A 16,019-nucleotide genomic window follows, 5' to 3' on the forward strand; every position below is an offset into this window, starting at 1 on the left:
GGAGGAGGGAGGCATACTCATGTGACTCCGGATCTCTGTCCTCTTTGTCTCTGTAGCAAAAGGAGCAGGAAGCCTCACAGCTGAAGCAGCAGGTGGAGATGCTACAGGACCATAAACGGGAGCTGCTGGGGTCACCCTCTCTGGGGGAAAATTGCGTTGCTGGCTTGAAGGAGAGGCTCTGGAAGTTGGAATCCAGTGCCCTTGAGCAACAGAAAATCCAGAGCCAGCAGGAAAACACCATCAAGCAGCTAGAGCAGGTAGGAAAGCCCTGTCTCAGGGCAACACCCTGTCCCATGTCTCCAATGCAGAGTGATGTTATTAAAATACAACGTGGGTGCCTCACTTGGCTGCTCCTCATCCTTCAATGGCTCCCTGTTATCCCAGGGAAACTTCAGGCTCCTAGGTCTGACATTCAGATCCTTCCTGATCCAGCTCTCTCCTGCAAGGTTCAGTGTCGCCTTCTCAGAGAAGCCTGCCTTAATCACCTTGCAAATAGCTCCCACTATGTTGCATTCATTTCCCATCTCCTTAGCTGGGTTGCTTTTCTTTGTGGTACCTGCCATCATATTAGATAGTATTGTTTAAAAGTTTGCTTTATGCCTTTCTCTCTCATTAACATATAAGCTTCATGAAGTCCGATTGTTTTTCTGTTTGTCTTGCTTCTTAGTGCAATCCGAGAGCCTAGAATGAGGCCAGGTACATAGCTGACGCTCAATAAATAGCTGTTGACGAAATATCTAACATTCATTGAGTACTGTCTGTGTACTAACCTCAGCCCTAAGCTCTCCCCACACGTCTCATGAATCTCCAGAAGAACCTTATGTAGGGAGATCTTAGTATTATCCCCACTCTACAGGTGTGGAAGTTGAGACTCAGAGACATGGAGAAAGTATCAGGGGTGGGATTTGGAACCTATGTCATCGGACCCCGCACTGCCTTGAATGCCTGCTATGGCATTGTGCACAGCTTTGAGGCAGATTGAAGTGCTACTCTTTGGGAAAAATAAAATAACAAAGAGAATAAGACAAAAATATCGAATACTCTTATACCAGCACCATCTGCAAAGTACCAGATGAATGTTTTATTTGTCTGCTTGCTTATTTATGTACTTACTTATTTACCTCGTTCTATAAATAATTTGAGGCAGCTTACAAGATACATGTATAATAGAATACAAAAATTATAAATAAAACAATCCAAACCAGAAAAGTACAAAATAAAATAGACACTAAGGAGGGGGGTGGGGGCAGTGAATTAATATGCAGATAAAGCAAAACATATGGTCTTACACATATAATAATTTTCGCTCTAAAATTCCTGGTGGCCAGAGAGAAAAAGGAAATGTGAATTACATGCCTGCGATTAAAAAAAAAAAACCACTTTCTAGGGGAAGTAAGGCTTCTTCTGATGCTTGGCTCTAAACGAATTTCTCTTGTGGGATTTTGTAAAAGGCAATTATTTTAAAGTGTTTTTTAAAAAAATGCTGGGGCCACCCTTATGCGAGAAAATGTGACCAGGTTTCATGAATATATAAAGCAGATGAACTCTGAGCAGCTCTGTTGAACTGAAGTGGGGATGGGTGGGACAGGGGTTGGGGGAAGCAGGGGTCAGCTCTTGCTTCTTGCTAACCACTACTCCATCAAGATGGAGCCTGGTGAATATCAAGACATGTGGGTGGTGGGTGTGGGGGAACAAGATCCAGAAAGTCTTGGATGCTCACTAAGGAGCGATACGAAAGATAAGTCTTTTACTCAGTCAGCCTGTATTTATTAAGTACTTCCTCTGCATCATGCACTCTGTGGATGCTAAGGGTGCAATTGCAAATAAGACAGACACAATCTCTGCCCTCCCAAAGTTTATAGTCATGCTTAGTGTTAGGGGAATATTGAACTTGAAGATCTGGTCATGACAGCAGGGTTGGGGGAGAGATTGGGGAAAACTTCCTGGAGGAAGTGATGTTTACTGAAGAGGGAGGCTGGAGGATTAATCAGAATTGGCTGAATGAGAGAGTTCTAGGCAGGGGACCAGCCTGTGCAAAAGCCTGAAGACAGGATAATCGTAGATATTCAAGGAGCTGTAATACGGGGTCTTTGAGGCAGCTCGTTGCCTGTATGACCTTAGGCAAGCCCCTGTTTTCTCCAGACATCAGTCTCCTTATCTGTACAATCAAATATGGAGCCTTATCTCTCCCCTAGCTTCCTGCCAACCACAGCTATGAATCAGTGAAGGTTTGTGAAGAAGGTGGAATATCTGTGTAGGTCTTTAAAGGGCATGGATGATGGTGCAGTGCCATGTAGCAACCCAGTGTTCCTTAAATGAGCAGGATCTTCACCGAGCCAAGAATAAAACAAGCCCTCTTGAAAACTGTGTTAACTGTTTAAGATGCCACTGGGGTACCACTTAGTGCTTGGAAGCAAAAATGTATTACCATGGCCTCAGGGACCCAAAACTTAATGCAGCTGCCTGAATTTCCATGCTCAGTTCACCCAGGAGGTGAGGCTGACTCAACACTTTTATCCGTCTTCAGCTTCACCCATAAGCTCAGGCTGCACTGTGCCCTTGTAGACATCCAGTAGATATTTATTGATTATAATACAACACTTTTTCCAGGGAATTTTATGTTAACTCGTATAAGTTTGACATAAATGGTAATACAGATGTCAAGAATGTCCAAGAGGCTAGAAAAAATGAAAAAGAAATATTATAGTTACTCGCTCAGGCTCCTTGGTTTTGGATTATCTTCCCATAACCCCTGTCATTTTAAAGGAAAAAAAGGCAAGAAGTTGACATTTAAAGTGAGCCTACTTTATGCCAGGAACTGTAACAGGGCCTCTGACGTACGCTATCCTTTTTTGCTCCTCACCACGGCATAGCAGGGAATATTATTGATGTTTTAAAAGACCCAGATTGTTTTTTCTGAACTTAATTTCCATGTTGGGGACAGCACTTGCGAAGTTCCAAAAGCTCGATGAGAGGTGCCGGGACAGTAGAGTAAATGATCAGAAAGTTATCATTTCTACACTGTAACCCATTGTATTAGTCTGTTTTCACACTGCTGTAAAGAACTGCCTGAGACTGGGTAATTTATGCAAAAAAGAGGTTTAATTGACTCACAGTTCCACATGGCTGGGGAGGCCTCAGGAAACTTACATTCATGGTGGAAGGGGAAGCAGGCAAGTCTTACATGGTGGCTGGCAAGAGAGAGTGAGTGAAGCAGGAACAGTCAAACACTTATAAAACCATCATATCTTAAGAAAACTCATTCACTATCATGAGAAAAGCACAAGGGAAACCAGCCCCTGTGATCCAGTCACCTCCCACCAGGTCCTTCCCTTGACATGTGGGGATTATGGGAATTAAAATTCAAAATGAGATTTGGGTGGGGACACAGAGCCTAACCATATCACCCATCTACGCTATTGAGTTCCAAATGCTTTTTCATGATCCAGTAACATTAAAGAGTATAGATAGATAAAGGAAAGCTTCAAAGCTTTCTTGGGCCCTGTACCCTGGGGATTCTAATCCAGTAGGTCTAGGGTGAAGCCCTGCAATTTGTGTGTTTAAAAATGCGTTTGTAATTCTAATGTGCCACAAAATTTGAGAAGCCAGGGCTTGGGCCAATCTGTAAATCATGCAGATCAGGAAAGTGAAGTATCGAACTAGACCTAGAACTCATGACTTTTTTGCCTTCCACTCTAGAACCCTTTATACGACTTCACACAGTTCCAGCATTATGCATGGCTCTATGCCTGTTGCATGTATTTTGGAGGTTCTTGTTTAAAAGACCCAGCTCATTCATGGGATCACAGCTCTTAATTATGTCAGGTTGCCAGGGAGGGAGGGGATAGTCTTTTCTGTTTTTGAAATAATGGGGAAAGAGAAAGTAATATTTATGTATCAGATACTGTGCTAAGTGCTTTATATCATCTCATTTAATTCTCATAGTAGCATTCTAAGACGGTTGTTTTCTACAGAGAAAGGGGACTGACCTAGAGGTAAAGTGAATTGTCTAAGATAACATTTTGGGCAAGTCATCTTCTTTTCCAGGCTTTCATGTCTTCATACACTTTTGTCCTACCATTCATCTACCTATCCACCCACCCAGAAAACCATCACCGATGCCTGCTCCAGGAATGAGAAATATGTTTCATCTTAAGAGTGTTGAGAAGGGGGCTGGGCACGGTGGCTCACACCTGTAATCCCAGCACTTTGGGAGGCTGAGGCAGGTGGATCACCTGAGGTCAGGAGTTTGAGATCATCTTGATTAACATGGAGAAACCCCATTTCTACTAAAATACAAAAAGTAACCAGGTGTGGTGGCACATGCCTGTAATCCCAGCTACTTGGGAGGCTGAGGCAGGATAATCGCTTGAAGCCAGGAGGTGGAGGTTGCAGTGAGCCGAGATTGCACCATGGCACTCCAGCCTAAGGCAACAAGAGGGAAACTCCATCTCAAAAAAAAAAAAAAAAAAAAAAGAGTGTTGAGAAGGATTCTGAGGCTGCATCTAAACTCAGCGGGAAAGTGTGATTGATGAGTGATGTCTGTTATAAGCACAAGAATGGATAGAGGCAATATTTAATCTATTTACCCACCGTTTGTGATCTTCCAGGATGCCTAGGGAAATAACTTGACTCTCATTTATGTATTCCAAAAATGAAAAATGCAATTGAAATGCCAAGGATGACATGGAAGGTTTGAAGAGTTAGAGTGGGTCACCCTCACATGCTGTTGTTGCTGCCCCTGCAGCTCCGCCAGCGGTTTGAGCTGGAGATCGAGCGGATGAAGCAGATGCACCAGAAGGACCGTGAGGACCAGGAGGAGGAACTGGAAGATGTCCGTCAGTCCTGCCAGAAGCGGGTATGTGAGCAGTGAACACAGCTGTGCCCTTGGATCCTGGCAGGTCTGGTATGGATTCCCTCTTCCTTAGAGTGAGGAGGAGGACAGGGTCTGGGATCTGGGGACAAGCTCTTTCCACAACCATCTGAGACCTTAGCTTCGAGGTGCCTTCAAAGGTGTAGGAGTGGAAATTCCCATCTTAAATATGATCTTGGAGCTTCCAGAACCCTCTGGAACTGTCCAGCATAATGGCTCAGAGATTTCTACTAAGTCCCCGTAATGCCATGTGACTGATGCCAAGGACTTGTAAATTTCAATAATAGAATCAACTCTTTCTTACTATTTTCCTTACAAGTCAAATCATTTCTTAACATTTTATCCAAAGTCTTTGTAGCCATTCCAAATAGCATGTAAGAAAGCAATAACCCCTTGACATGTTATCACCTAGAAGCCGTCATTATTACTATTTTAAGGGTTCTTTTATAGCTCTCTTTCACTCTCTGTACACACATGCAGATTTGCGGAGATACCATTTTCACTAAATGAGGCCACGTGGTTGTGAAGCTTCTTGTCTCCACAGTTTGTCATGGCCTCTTTTCATGTCTGTAAATACAGATCTAACTTAAATGTTTAATGGCTTAACAGTTTTTCACCCAAAGCATATCCTCTAACTTATACAGTAAATCCCCTATCACTGGACATTAGGTTGTTTCCAGTTTTCTCCCTTATAACCAGTGCCGTGATAAACATTCTTAGAGCTGTATTGATGGATGTGAATGTAGGATCTTCAAAGTGGAATTGCTGGAAAGCTTCGGGTTAAGCCTCATTTAACAGGTTCTCACATGTACTCTATAATGACCTTCCCTCCCTTCTCATCCCCTGAATCATACCTGTGTACAGAATACACTCAACTTTGCCTTGCTTGATATATGGTTTTTGTTATTTTGTGTATTTTTCAAGATGGATTTTAGCTTTTCCAGTCTTTATTCTAAAAACAGATCTAAAGAGAGTGCCTTCTATTTCCCTCTACCTTAAATGAAATTTTTGAAACGAACTTGCTTTCTATAGAAGTGACCATCAGTCAGTACTTTTTTCCCCCTCCATGGGTCACGAGATGGAATCTCTCAGTCCCTGCCCATATTCCTTCAGGTGAAGGTTGCACACATTTCTGGTTTATTCTAAGAATGCCTCAAAGTATGGTGTGTGCCCTGAGCCAGGGCTCCAATGAGTTGGAGATGTGACCCAGACTCTCCTGAGGCTTTTCTCTGGATAGATTTATAAAAGGAGAGAGTGAAGTCAGAGAAAGGTGTTTTTCTCCTTATGACAAGTACTGATATTGACTTCTCATTCTGGTGACTGCTCTGTTCAGTCTATCTCTCACGTTGGCAAGAAATCAATAGTTAGTGACCTGGGTGGGAATGCTGGGGCTGTCTGGGGTGGCAGAAAGAGATGGGGTCAGGAGACAGGACACTAACTCCTCTAAACAGCAACTAATTTCAGAGAATGCACTTCGGATTTTCCCTGGGACTTAGTTTGCCCACCCGTGAAATAGGATCTCTGATGGCATGAGGTGGAAATGGAGGATGGAGGGGATGAGATAATGTATACAAGAGAGGCTGGTGGGGGTGGTCTGCAAAGCACAGCCACAGTAGGGTATTCGCTCTAGTGGGGAATGTCTGTGTTTGCTGGGTAATTGCTGAGAAATCAGAGCCAGTTGCAAATTAAATAAGTTGCTCATAGTCAGATGTCTTAGTTCAGGCTGCTGTAGCAGAATACTATTGTCTAGGTGGCTTAAACGGTAACAGTTATTTATCACAGTTCTGGAGGCTGGGAAATCTGAGATCAAGGTGCTGGCAGATTCAGGGTCTGGCGAGGGCTCTCTTGCTGGTTGCAGACCACCACCTCCCGTTTGTACACTCATATGGTGGAGAACGAGAGAGCGGAAGACAGCTCTCTGGTGTCTCTTCAGGCACTCACCCCACCATGAAAGCTCCACCTTCATGGCCTCATCTAAACCTAATTACTTCCCTAGGGCCCCACCTCCAGATACCACTGCACTGAGGGTTAGGGTTTCACCATATGAATTTTGGAGGGACACATATAGTTTATAACACCAAAAAATCTCAAATGTAACTTTTTTACTGCATCATTGTGTATTTAATAATGGAGGAGATGCATTTTTGGTATGTTGGTTATAATATTGTACAGAGCCTTTAAAAATCAGAGTGCAAAGACCTGCAAATATTCAGCAGTGGCCATGGCTACAGGAGGGAGGCATCTCTTCCACTGGGGACCTGGGGGGTGGGGGTTCACAGTCAATGGCAAGGGGTTCCCCATCATTGACCAGCCCTCCCTCCTGTTGTCCAGCTCCCAAGCTTTTAGGCTCTTGAATTCTCCCACAGAGACACCACCACCCAATCACTAGGGCAGCCTCATGGAACAAAGCCACAAGCTCTATATTCCTCTGCCTCCTAAGGGTCCTTGCCTTATGGGATTTGTCTGGATGGAGTTCATTTACCCTGTGATGTTTTCACCCTGTGTATCCACAGCTTCGTCAGCTGGAAATGCAGCTGGAGCAAGAATATGAAGAGAAGCAGATGGTCCTCCATGAGAAGCAAGATTTGGAAGGCCTGATCGGAACCCTCTGTGACCAGGTAAGGGGGAGACATTGGCAGACATTCAGAGGAGTATCTCAGGGACCTATTTGAGAGATGGGCTCATGGGGAGAACAGCCTGAGGGATGCCCTCTCCTCCATCAGCTCTGTTCCCACCATATTCACTGGCTCTTCAAAGGAGACTTTCAGGTGCCTGCAAACAGCAGGGTTTTTGTAAGAACCCATGGGGAATAAAGAGAGTGGGGCCAGCCAGGAGCAATGGATGAGGCTGTCTTTGCCTTCAGCAGCTGTTGGGATCAGAGTGCAGACACTCCTTCCTTTAAGGGGATGTATGTGAATGGCCATTGCACACATGACTGCCCTCCTGAGAACATGACTTTTGCTAGAAGCAGTCAGCCTTGGAGCCAGGCAAATGTAGCTTTAAGCCCCAGAGGGACCACTTCTGTCTACACGGCTTTGAGTGAGCTAGTTAACAGCTCTGAGCTTCTGGAGAGTGGAGCCTTATGGGGTTGTGGCTATCACTGTACAGCAGGGTTCTCAACCGCCCATCAGTGTACACCAGGCTCCTCAGTACACCACTGTGAACATTTGGAGCTGGATCATTCCTTGTGGTACAGGGCTGTCGTATACATTGCGGGATTATCACGCTGTCCTGTACATTGCGGGATATCACGCAGCATCCCTGACCTCTACCCACCACATTGCAGTAGCACACACCTCAGTTGTGATGACCAAAAATGTCTACAGACATTGCCCAATGTCCTTTGGGGAAAAAAAAACCAACTTCCCTCACTACTGAGAACTGTTGCTGTACTAATGTAGCCAGCAGAGCTCAGAGCCAGCTTCCGATTTCAGAGTTGCAAGGAATGGCTCTTCCACCTCCCAGATACTCTATTCCCTTCCTGTGCTGCTGCTGCATGAAATCCCAACACGGGAGAGAAATGCCTGTGGCTTATATGATTTATTCTAAAGTATCAAAGGAGTGTATTTTAATGGATTTGCTTAACATGGGCTCGATGTCTATTAATTAGTAATGGTCTTGTTATCAATATCCTTCCCTAAATTCATTAACTTTATTCACAAAACAATGTGGGTCCACTTCAGGTGATCATCTTGGGCAGCCATGCCTTGGACAAAATAAATGCTTATTATGTATTAAAAAACAAATTGATTTAATGAGTGAATTCTACAGCAGGGACACACGCAGCAAGATTAAGAGTTGGAAGCTGAGGGAGTCAATATAATCTTCCTTCTTCTCTGGGTTTTCTAATTTTCCAGCCAAGCAATTGGGACCATTGAATTCAGAGCCATTGAGGTGGCTTTCCTTCAGCATCAGGGCAAGAGAGCACAGCCCAGTACCAGATTCTAGAATGACAGTGGGGAATCACTGGGAGAAGGTTGCATTCTATTCAGCACAGTTTGAGAAAACAGAATAGATAATCTAGTAAAGCAAGGTTTTTATACATATTGCAAAAATAAATTTGTGTGTGTGTGTGTAAAGAGAGGGTAGGTTTAAATGAATAAAAAGCCAGCTTTGTGTTAGTCACCAAGCTGGATCCTTTTAATAAATCAGCACTTTTGATGATTTTAAATGTTTTTGTTATGACCTTTGCCAAACCCATGGAAAAGCAGAACAAATAATGTAATTGGTGTTTATGAACCAAGCACTCAGGGTTCACATAAATTAACATTTTGCCATTTCTTATTCAGATGTTTTTAAGGAAACAAAACGTTTTCAGAACGGTTGGTGGCCTCTTTGTGTCCCGTCCTAATCTCAATTCTGGCTCTGCTTTTCTTTCTTTCCTCCCTCCCCAGATGAAACCATTCTCCGGGGTTTAAAGTGTATAATTCCCCTGAATGTATATTTCAACTTCAGCCACATGCAGCAATATGATTCTGCACTTTACTTTGTCCCGCTCTGTATTATGTTTTTGAGATTAGTCCATAATGATACATGCAGCTCCAATTAATTCATTTCATTTCTACACAGCATTCATTTTTAAAAAACTCTTTCTTCTATTGGTGGGTAGTTAGTTACTTCCACCCTAAAACCCCAAACTGCAATGCATAGTCTCGTATCTGCCTCACTGTGCACATGGGCGAGAGTCTCTCCAGGGTATGTAGCTGGAAGAGGAATTGCTGGCTCCTGGGAATGTACAATTTGGGAATTATTAAATATCGCTCAGATCGTTCCCCAAAGTGATTGCAGCAGTTTCCACCGTCACTAGCCATGTCTGAGATTTTACTTCTTCATGTCCCCACCAACATGCGGGGCACTGTCAGACATTTTTAAACATTTTTTCCAGGCATTGGGTGCTAAATGGTATTGCGTGGCCCTCATTACTAGGGATGCTGTGCATTTTTCACGTGTTGATTGTGGCTTTTTCTTTTCTTCTCTTTTCTTTTTTTTGAGACGGAGTCTTGCTGTGTCTCCTAGGCTGGAGTACAGTGGCACGATCTCGGCTCACTGCAAGCTCCGCCTCCCGGGTTCATGCCATTTTCCTGCCTCAGCCTCCTGAGTAGCTGGGATTACAGGCGCCCGCCACCAAACCCGGCTAATTTTTTTTTGTATTTTTAGTAGAGACAGGGTTTCATCATGTTAGCCAGGATGGTCTCGATCTCCTGACCTGGTGATCCACCCGCCTTGGCCTCTCAAAGTGCTGGGATTACAGGCGTGAACCACTGTGCCCGGCCAATTGTGGCTTTTTCTTATGTGAATTGCCTATTCATAGAAGTTTGTCTCCTTTTTCTGTATTGATCATTCATGATCTTTATACAAGATGCGAATCCATTTTTGGTTATGTATTTTGCAAATATCTCCTACACTATGGATAATTGTTTCACTTTGTTTATAATGTCCTTAGCTTAATAAAAAATATTTTTAATACAGTCATGTTAATCAAGCATGTTTTATGGTTTGTGCTTTTATATCTTAAGATACAGTTCTTTCAGTTCACAAAAATGTCATCATGTGTCTTAAAAGTTCTAAAGTAATTGCTTTTGACATTTTAGGTCTCTAATCCATCTAGATTTTATTGGGGTGCATAGTCTGAGGTAGGAATCTATCTTCCTCAATATGGATAAACTAGGTTTTAGTTCATAATTTTTTTCCTGCAATTACCATGTATGCCTGGGTGTGTTTATGCCTCCTCATTGTGGCTTATTGGTTTTTGTTTGTTGTTGTCTATTTCTCCACCATATGGTCTTCATGGCTGGGTTGGTAACTCGTAGGACAGCTTACCTTGACTGTTTTTAAAATTGCCTGTTTTATTGACCCTTTAATCTTCTTATTTAGATTCTACAACAAAACCTGATGTAATTTTCATTGGAAATGCATTGATTTACAAGTTAGTTGGGAACAATTGACTTTTTTTTATATTGAACTATTATATTATTGCATATGCCCTCTCCATTTATTTGTGGCTTTCAATAATATTTTATTATATTTATCTATACAGATCTTGGAATTTTTTGTTAGATTTATTTTCAGGAAACTTGTAGTTTCTATGGCTATTATGAATAGAATATTTTTCTGTATTCTATCTATATTTTAACTAGTTATTGTGGCATATGGGAATACCATTGATTATCATGCATTAATCTTGTATCTGGCAAACTTCCTGAGTGCTTATTATCTTTCATACTTCATCTCTAGGCTTTTTTGGATTTTCTGCCTTGACAGTATTATCATTTGAAAATAAGAATAGTTTTGACTCTTTTTTTTTTTTTTTGAGATGGAGTCTCGCTCTGTCGCCCAGGCTGAAGTGCAGTGATGCGATCTCAGCTCACTGCAAGCTCCACCTCCTGGGTTCACGCTATTCTCCTGCCTCAGCCTCCCGAGTAGCTGGGACTACAGGCGCCTGCCACCACGCCTGGCTAATTTTTTTGTATTTTTCGTAGAGACGGGGTTTCACTATGTTAGCCAGGATGGTTTCAATCTCCTGACCTTGTGATCCACCCACTGCGGCCTCCCAAAGTGCTGGGATTACAGGCATGAAACACCCCGCCCGGCCAGTTTTGACTCTTGACCATGGATTGGGGCAACAAAGATCTCAACCAACTAAAAAAAATATGTTATACTTTCTACTTCTTGTTTCTTTTTCTCACCTTATTTCATTTGCCTCCAGTATAAGATTGAATGGTAGAGAAAGGTATTTGACATCCTTTTCTTGTTCCTGACCTTAATAGGAGTGCTTGTAAAGCTTTGTAATATACATATTTGCAGTGTATTTGATAATTACAGTGATGCATTGCTTAGTGACAGGGATACTTTCTGAGAGATGCATCATTAGACAATTTCATCACTGTGGGAACATTCTAGAGTGCACTCACACAAACCTAAAAGGGATAGCCTTCTACACACCTAGGCTATCTGATATAGTCCATTGCTCCTGGGCTACAAACCCGTACAGCATGTTACTGTACTGAATTTGGGAGGCAACTGTGACACAGTGATAAGTATTTGTGTACCTAAACATATCTCAACATATAAAAGGTACAGCAAAAGTATGGTATTATAAGCTTATGGGACCACCGTTGTGTATACAATCCATCATTGATGGAAATGTAATGTGGCACGTGACTAACTTTAATAAGGTTAAATCAGTCTTGTATTTGTAATTTTCTAATATCTTAAAAAGATGTTTTATTATAGAATATTTTATGCTTTTTCTGCAATTGTTGATAATCTGATGACTTATCTCAATCTATTAATGTAGTATATTTTAGATATTTAATGTATCCTGATGTATTTCCCAGATAAACCTTTCTTAGTCAATCTTTTGGATTGCTAACAGTTTATTTAGGATTTTTGAAACCAGGCACATAAGTAAGATTGGTTTATAATTTTTTTCCCTTAGACTGTCTTTGTTAAGTGTTGTACTAATCTCATAAAATGAATTCACAACTATTTCTGAGACTATTTTTTGTAAAATTTGGATCATGCAGTTCTTGCAGATTTGATACAATTTGCTTGTAACCCTATTTGATTACTGTGTCAAAATGCTGTAATCATAATTGAACACAAATTCAGGTATTATTCTTTTCCTTATTGAGTGAACTTTGGTAACTAATGTTTCTAGACATTTATTATTTCATCTAATTTTTCAAATAGGTTGACATAAAAAATGTTCATGGTATTTTTTCATTATTTAAAAAATTCTACTGTATCAGATTATTTTCTTTTTAATCACAATAATGTTTACTTTTGAGCTTTTTTGTGGTTGATGATGATGAGTCTTGTTAGAGTTTTGTCTGTAATCCCTTCAAATAACCTGCTTTTGTTTTACTGTTTCTTTGTTGTGTATTTAATAGTGTCTGACCTTATGTTTGTTTCTTTTTCCTTCTTTTTTCCATTGGTTTAGATTTTTGTTCTTGATCTTCAGTTTCAGTATTAAAATGCTTAACTCACCTTCAATATTTTTTATCCCACTTAAACTGTTTTCTTTAAGATAATACATTTAAGATAATACATTTACCTGGAATTGCTGTTTTCATGCCGTCTACTAAGTGTCTTGTATCTTTTGTTCTTTTTTTCTTTTAACCTGTAAGTTATCTAGAACTTGAGTTTCAAGTTTATTAACATTTAGGATGATTTGGAGTAACTTTCTATTGTTAATTTTTAATTTAATGGCATTTAGGACAGATAACATGGTAGAATGCATAACATCTTTTCTTTGAAATTGTTGAGATCTCTTTGTTGCTCTAGTTATTGGTAGAGTTTAATAAATGATTGTGTGTGGCTGGGCACAGTGGCTCACGCCTGTAATCCCAACATTTTGGGAGGCCAAGGTGGGCAGATCATTTGAGGTCAGGAGTTTGAGACCAGCCTGACGAACATGGTGAAACCCTGTCTCTACTAAAAATATAAAAATTGGCCAGGTGTTGTGGTGGGCACCTGTAATCCCAGCTGCTCAGGAGGCTGAGGCATGAGAATCACTAGAACCCAGGAGGCAGAGGTTGTAGTGAGCCAAGATTGCACCACTGCACTCCAGCCTGGGTGACAGAGCGAGACCTTGTCTCAAAAACAAAAAAACAAAACAAACAAAGAAACAAAAATAAACTATTGAGTAGAAAATAATGTAACTGTTTATGAGGCATAGGGTTCAATACATGGCAAATGAATCAAGCTTGTTAAATTTTTATTTCAACATTACATACAAATATAAAAGCATAAACCATAAAGGAAAAGTTTTAAAATACATGATTGTGTATTTTTTAAAACTACCTCCTGTTAACTTTGGTTTTGAGTTCTTGATCTGTTTCTAAGAGAGTCCTGTTATATCCTTACCATGAGAATGGTTATACCAAGTTTTGTTAACAATTCTGTCATAGTTTCTCTTTATGTATTTTATGGTTCTATATTTAGGTGCATCTAAGTTTTGTATTGCTTTATTTTCTTGAAGATCATTGCTTCGATTCTTACTTGGTGTCTTTCTTTCTCCATGAATAAGTTTTGCCTTATTTTATTTCACTTGATTTATTTATATTTTAGTCAGTTTACCTGCAAGACCTTTTTCTATCTCATTTTAAAGCTTTGTAGGGGTGTGTGCATGTGTGTGTGTGCATGTGTGTGTGTGTGTGGCATGTGTGTGTGTGCGCATGTGTGTGTGTGCATGTGTGTGTGTGTGTGCATGTTCATGTGTTTTCTTTAAACAGCTGGATAATTTTAATGCAATATTTTAGTCTCTAGCTTTTCATATAAAAATTTAATTTATTTGCATTTGTTCTAATGACTGATGTATTTGAAACTATTTTGTATTATCTTATTTTGTGTTTTGTTAGTTTCTTGTCCTTTTACATTGCTCTCCCTCTATTGCTTTCCTACTTTTGGATAGATTGATGTTTTCTATGTTCTCTTTTGAACTATTGGTTCAGAAACTACAAACTATATTTCTGTTCTTTTGGTGGTTACTCATACGTTTCCAGATATATGCTTAACCATAATTTTTTACTAACATTAATTTTCACAGTAATGCTGTGGAATAGATATTATTATTTCCTTCATATAAGTAAAAGAAGTGAGGCTCGGAAAAGTAAAGCAACTTGCTCAGGATTGCATAGCAAGTTAGTACCCTAGGCGGATTCTAAATAAGGTCTATATTATTTGAATGTCTGTCATTTTAAAAAACCTATTATGATTCTGCTTAAAAGCAATAAGGTCTACTTAGCTAGAACCATATTTTTGTGGACCATCTTTTTTTCATAGTGTTCTCAGGCAGCCAGTTCTGCCATTAATTTGTGAAGCCATCAGCAACACACATTCTGTCTCCAAGCCTCAATTTCCCCATCTGTAAAGTGGTTTGATTATCCCTAACAGCACTTCTAGATCATATTTTAATAGTGCTTGGAGATTCCTTTGACAATGGACATTTAACAAGCTCCCCAAACAATTTGCCTTTATGATAAGTGGTGAACCAACTAAGGTTGGAATATAGTTACAACAACACTAAACATCATGTGGATTTATTAGTTAATTATTCACCATCCTTATCAAAGTTTGAATCTTTGTGCTACAAAATGGAAGCTCGCAGAATGACATTTATTTCCCATTAACCTAATGAGTGATATTTTTTGCCCTCCTCTCTTGTAGCAATTTATTATAAATAGGAGGATGACTGGTCTGAGATTTTCTTGTGAATTCTGTTTGCAGTGCTTCCTCTGGAGAGGAGTTAGTGCCAGCATTTTCAGGGCCTTTCAGGCAGTGAAGATCGTAGAATCTGAGCCATCTCTACTGCATGGTCAGTGTCAACCTCAGGGAATGTCCCTGATGCTAACTTGCCCCACAGGAGAATTAAAGGCACTTTAGTATATATGCGAAACAAAAAGAGACACAAATATAAGAAATGTGCAAAGCCCACTGCCTAAGTGTACTCATGAGTCTGGGTTCTAGAGTAAGTAAATCTGGGTTCATGAAGCAGCTCCGCTAGGCACTGTGGTGCAATAGTTAGAGACTTACACCCTAATGCTCAGCTGTCTGGATTCAGATCTCTGCATAGCCACTTAGTTGCAGTATGACGTTGGGCAGATCATTCGCTCTTTCATATCAGTTTTTCCTCCATGTAAGAGCCCTGGATAACCTCTTTCACTTTGTAACCTGCCTCTCAACTCTGGGGTTTTATACCCTCATGGCAACCACCCAGAAATGCATAGCCCAGATTATTTCTTGCCTCTCCGCCTTTGCTCATTAAGTGCTTTCTACCTAAAATGCCCTTCCTCCACCTCCCCTAGCTAGGAGGAGCTATCTCCTACTTCCCAATTCCATCCCAGCCTGAGCTGGATAATGCTGTTCTGTGCCCCCATAATATATATATTTTTTTAGAATTAAAGACTAAAACACACTTAGCTAATGGTATATTTTACTAAAATTACCACTTTCCAGCCAGAAAAGCTGGATTCATATTCCAACTCTGCCACTTACTAGCTGTGTGATCTGAGGCAAATTACTTCATCTTTGCAAACTTCAGTTTCATTATCTGTAAAATGGGAATCATAATACTATACACCTCATCGATTCATCATGATGACTAAATGCATCAATAGCTATAAAGTGTTTAGAATAGTATATG

At 40.6% G+C, this 16,019-nt stretch overlaps 1 protein-coding gene across 1 annotated transcript in view; it reads left to right on the top strand.

Moving 5' to 3' along the window:
• Positions 1 to 16,019, top strand: part of MYO18B (myosin XVIIIB) — a 269,290-nt gene that overhangs the window by 144,227 nt on the left and 109,044 nt on the right. Inside the window, exons 30-32 of the mRNA XM_030816000.1 lie at positions 57 to 257; positions 4,748 to 4,858; positions 7,387 to 7,491. Of these exons, the coding sequence (XP_030671860.1) occupies positions 57 to 257; positions 4,748 to 4,858; positions 7,387 to 7,491 (417 nt within the window). The remainder of the gene's footprint in view (positions 1 to 56; positions 258 to 4,747; positions 4,859 to 7,386; positions 7,492 to 16,019) is intronic.

This window comes from Nomascus leucogenys, chromosome 7b, assembly GCF_006542625.1.
Source record: "Nomascus leucogenys isolate Asia chromosome 7b, Asia_NLE_v1, whole genome shotgun sequence".
NCBI classification, from domain to species: Eukaryota; Metazoa; Chordata; class Mammalia; order Primates; family Hylobatidae; genus Nomascus; species Nomascus leucogenys.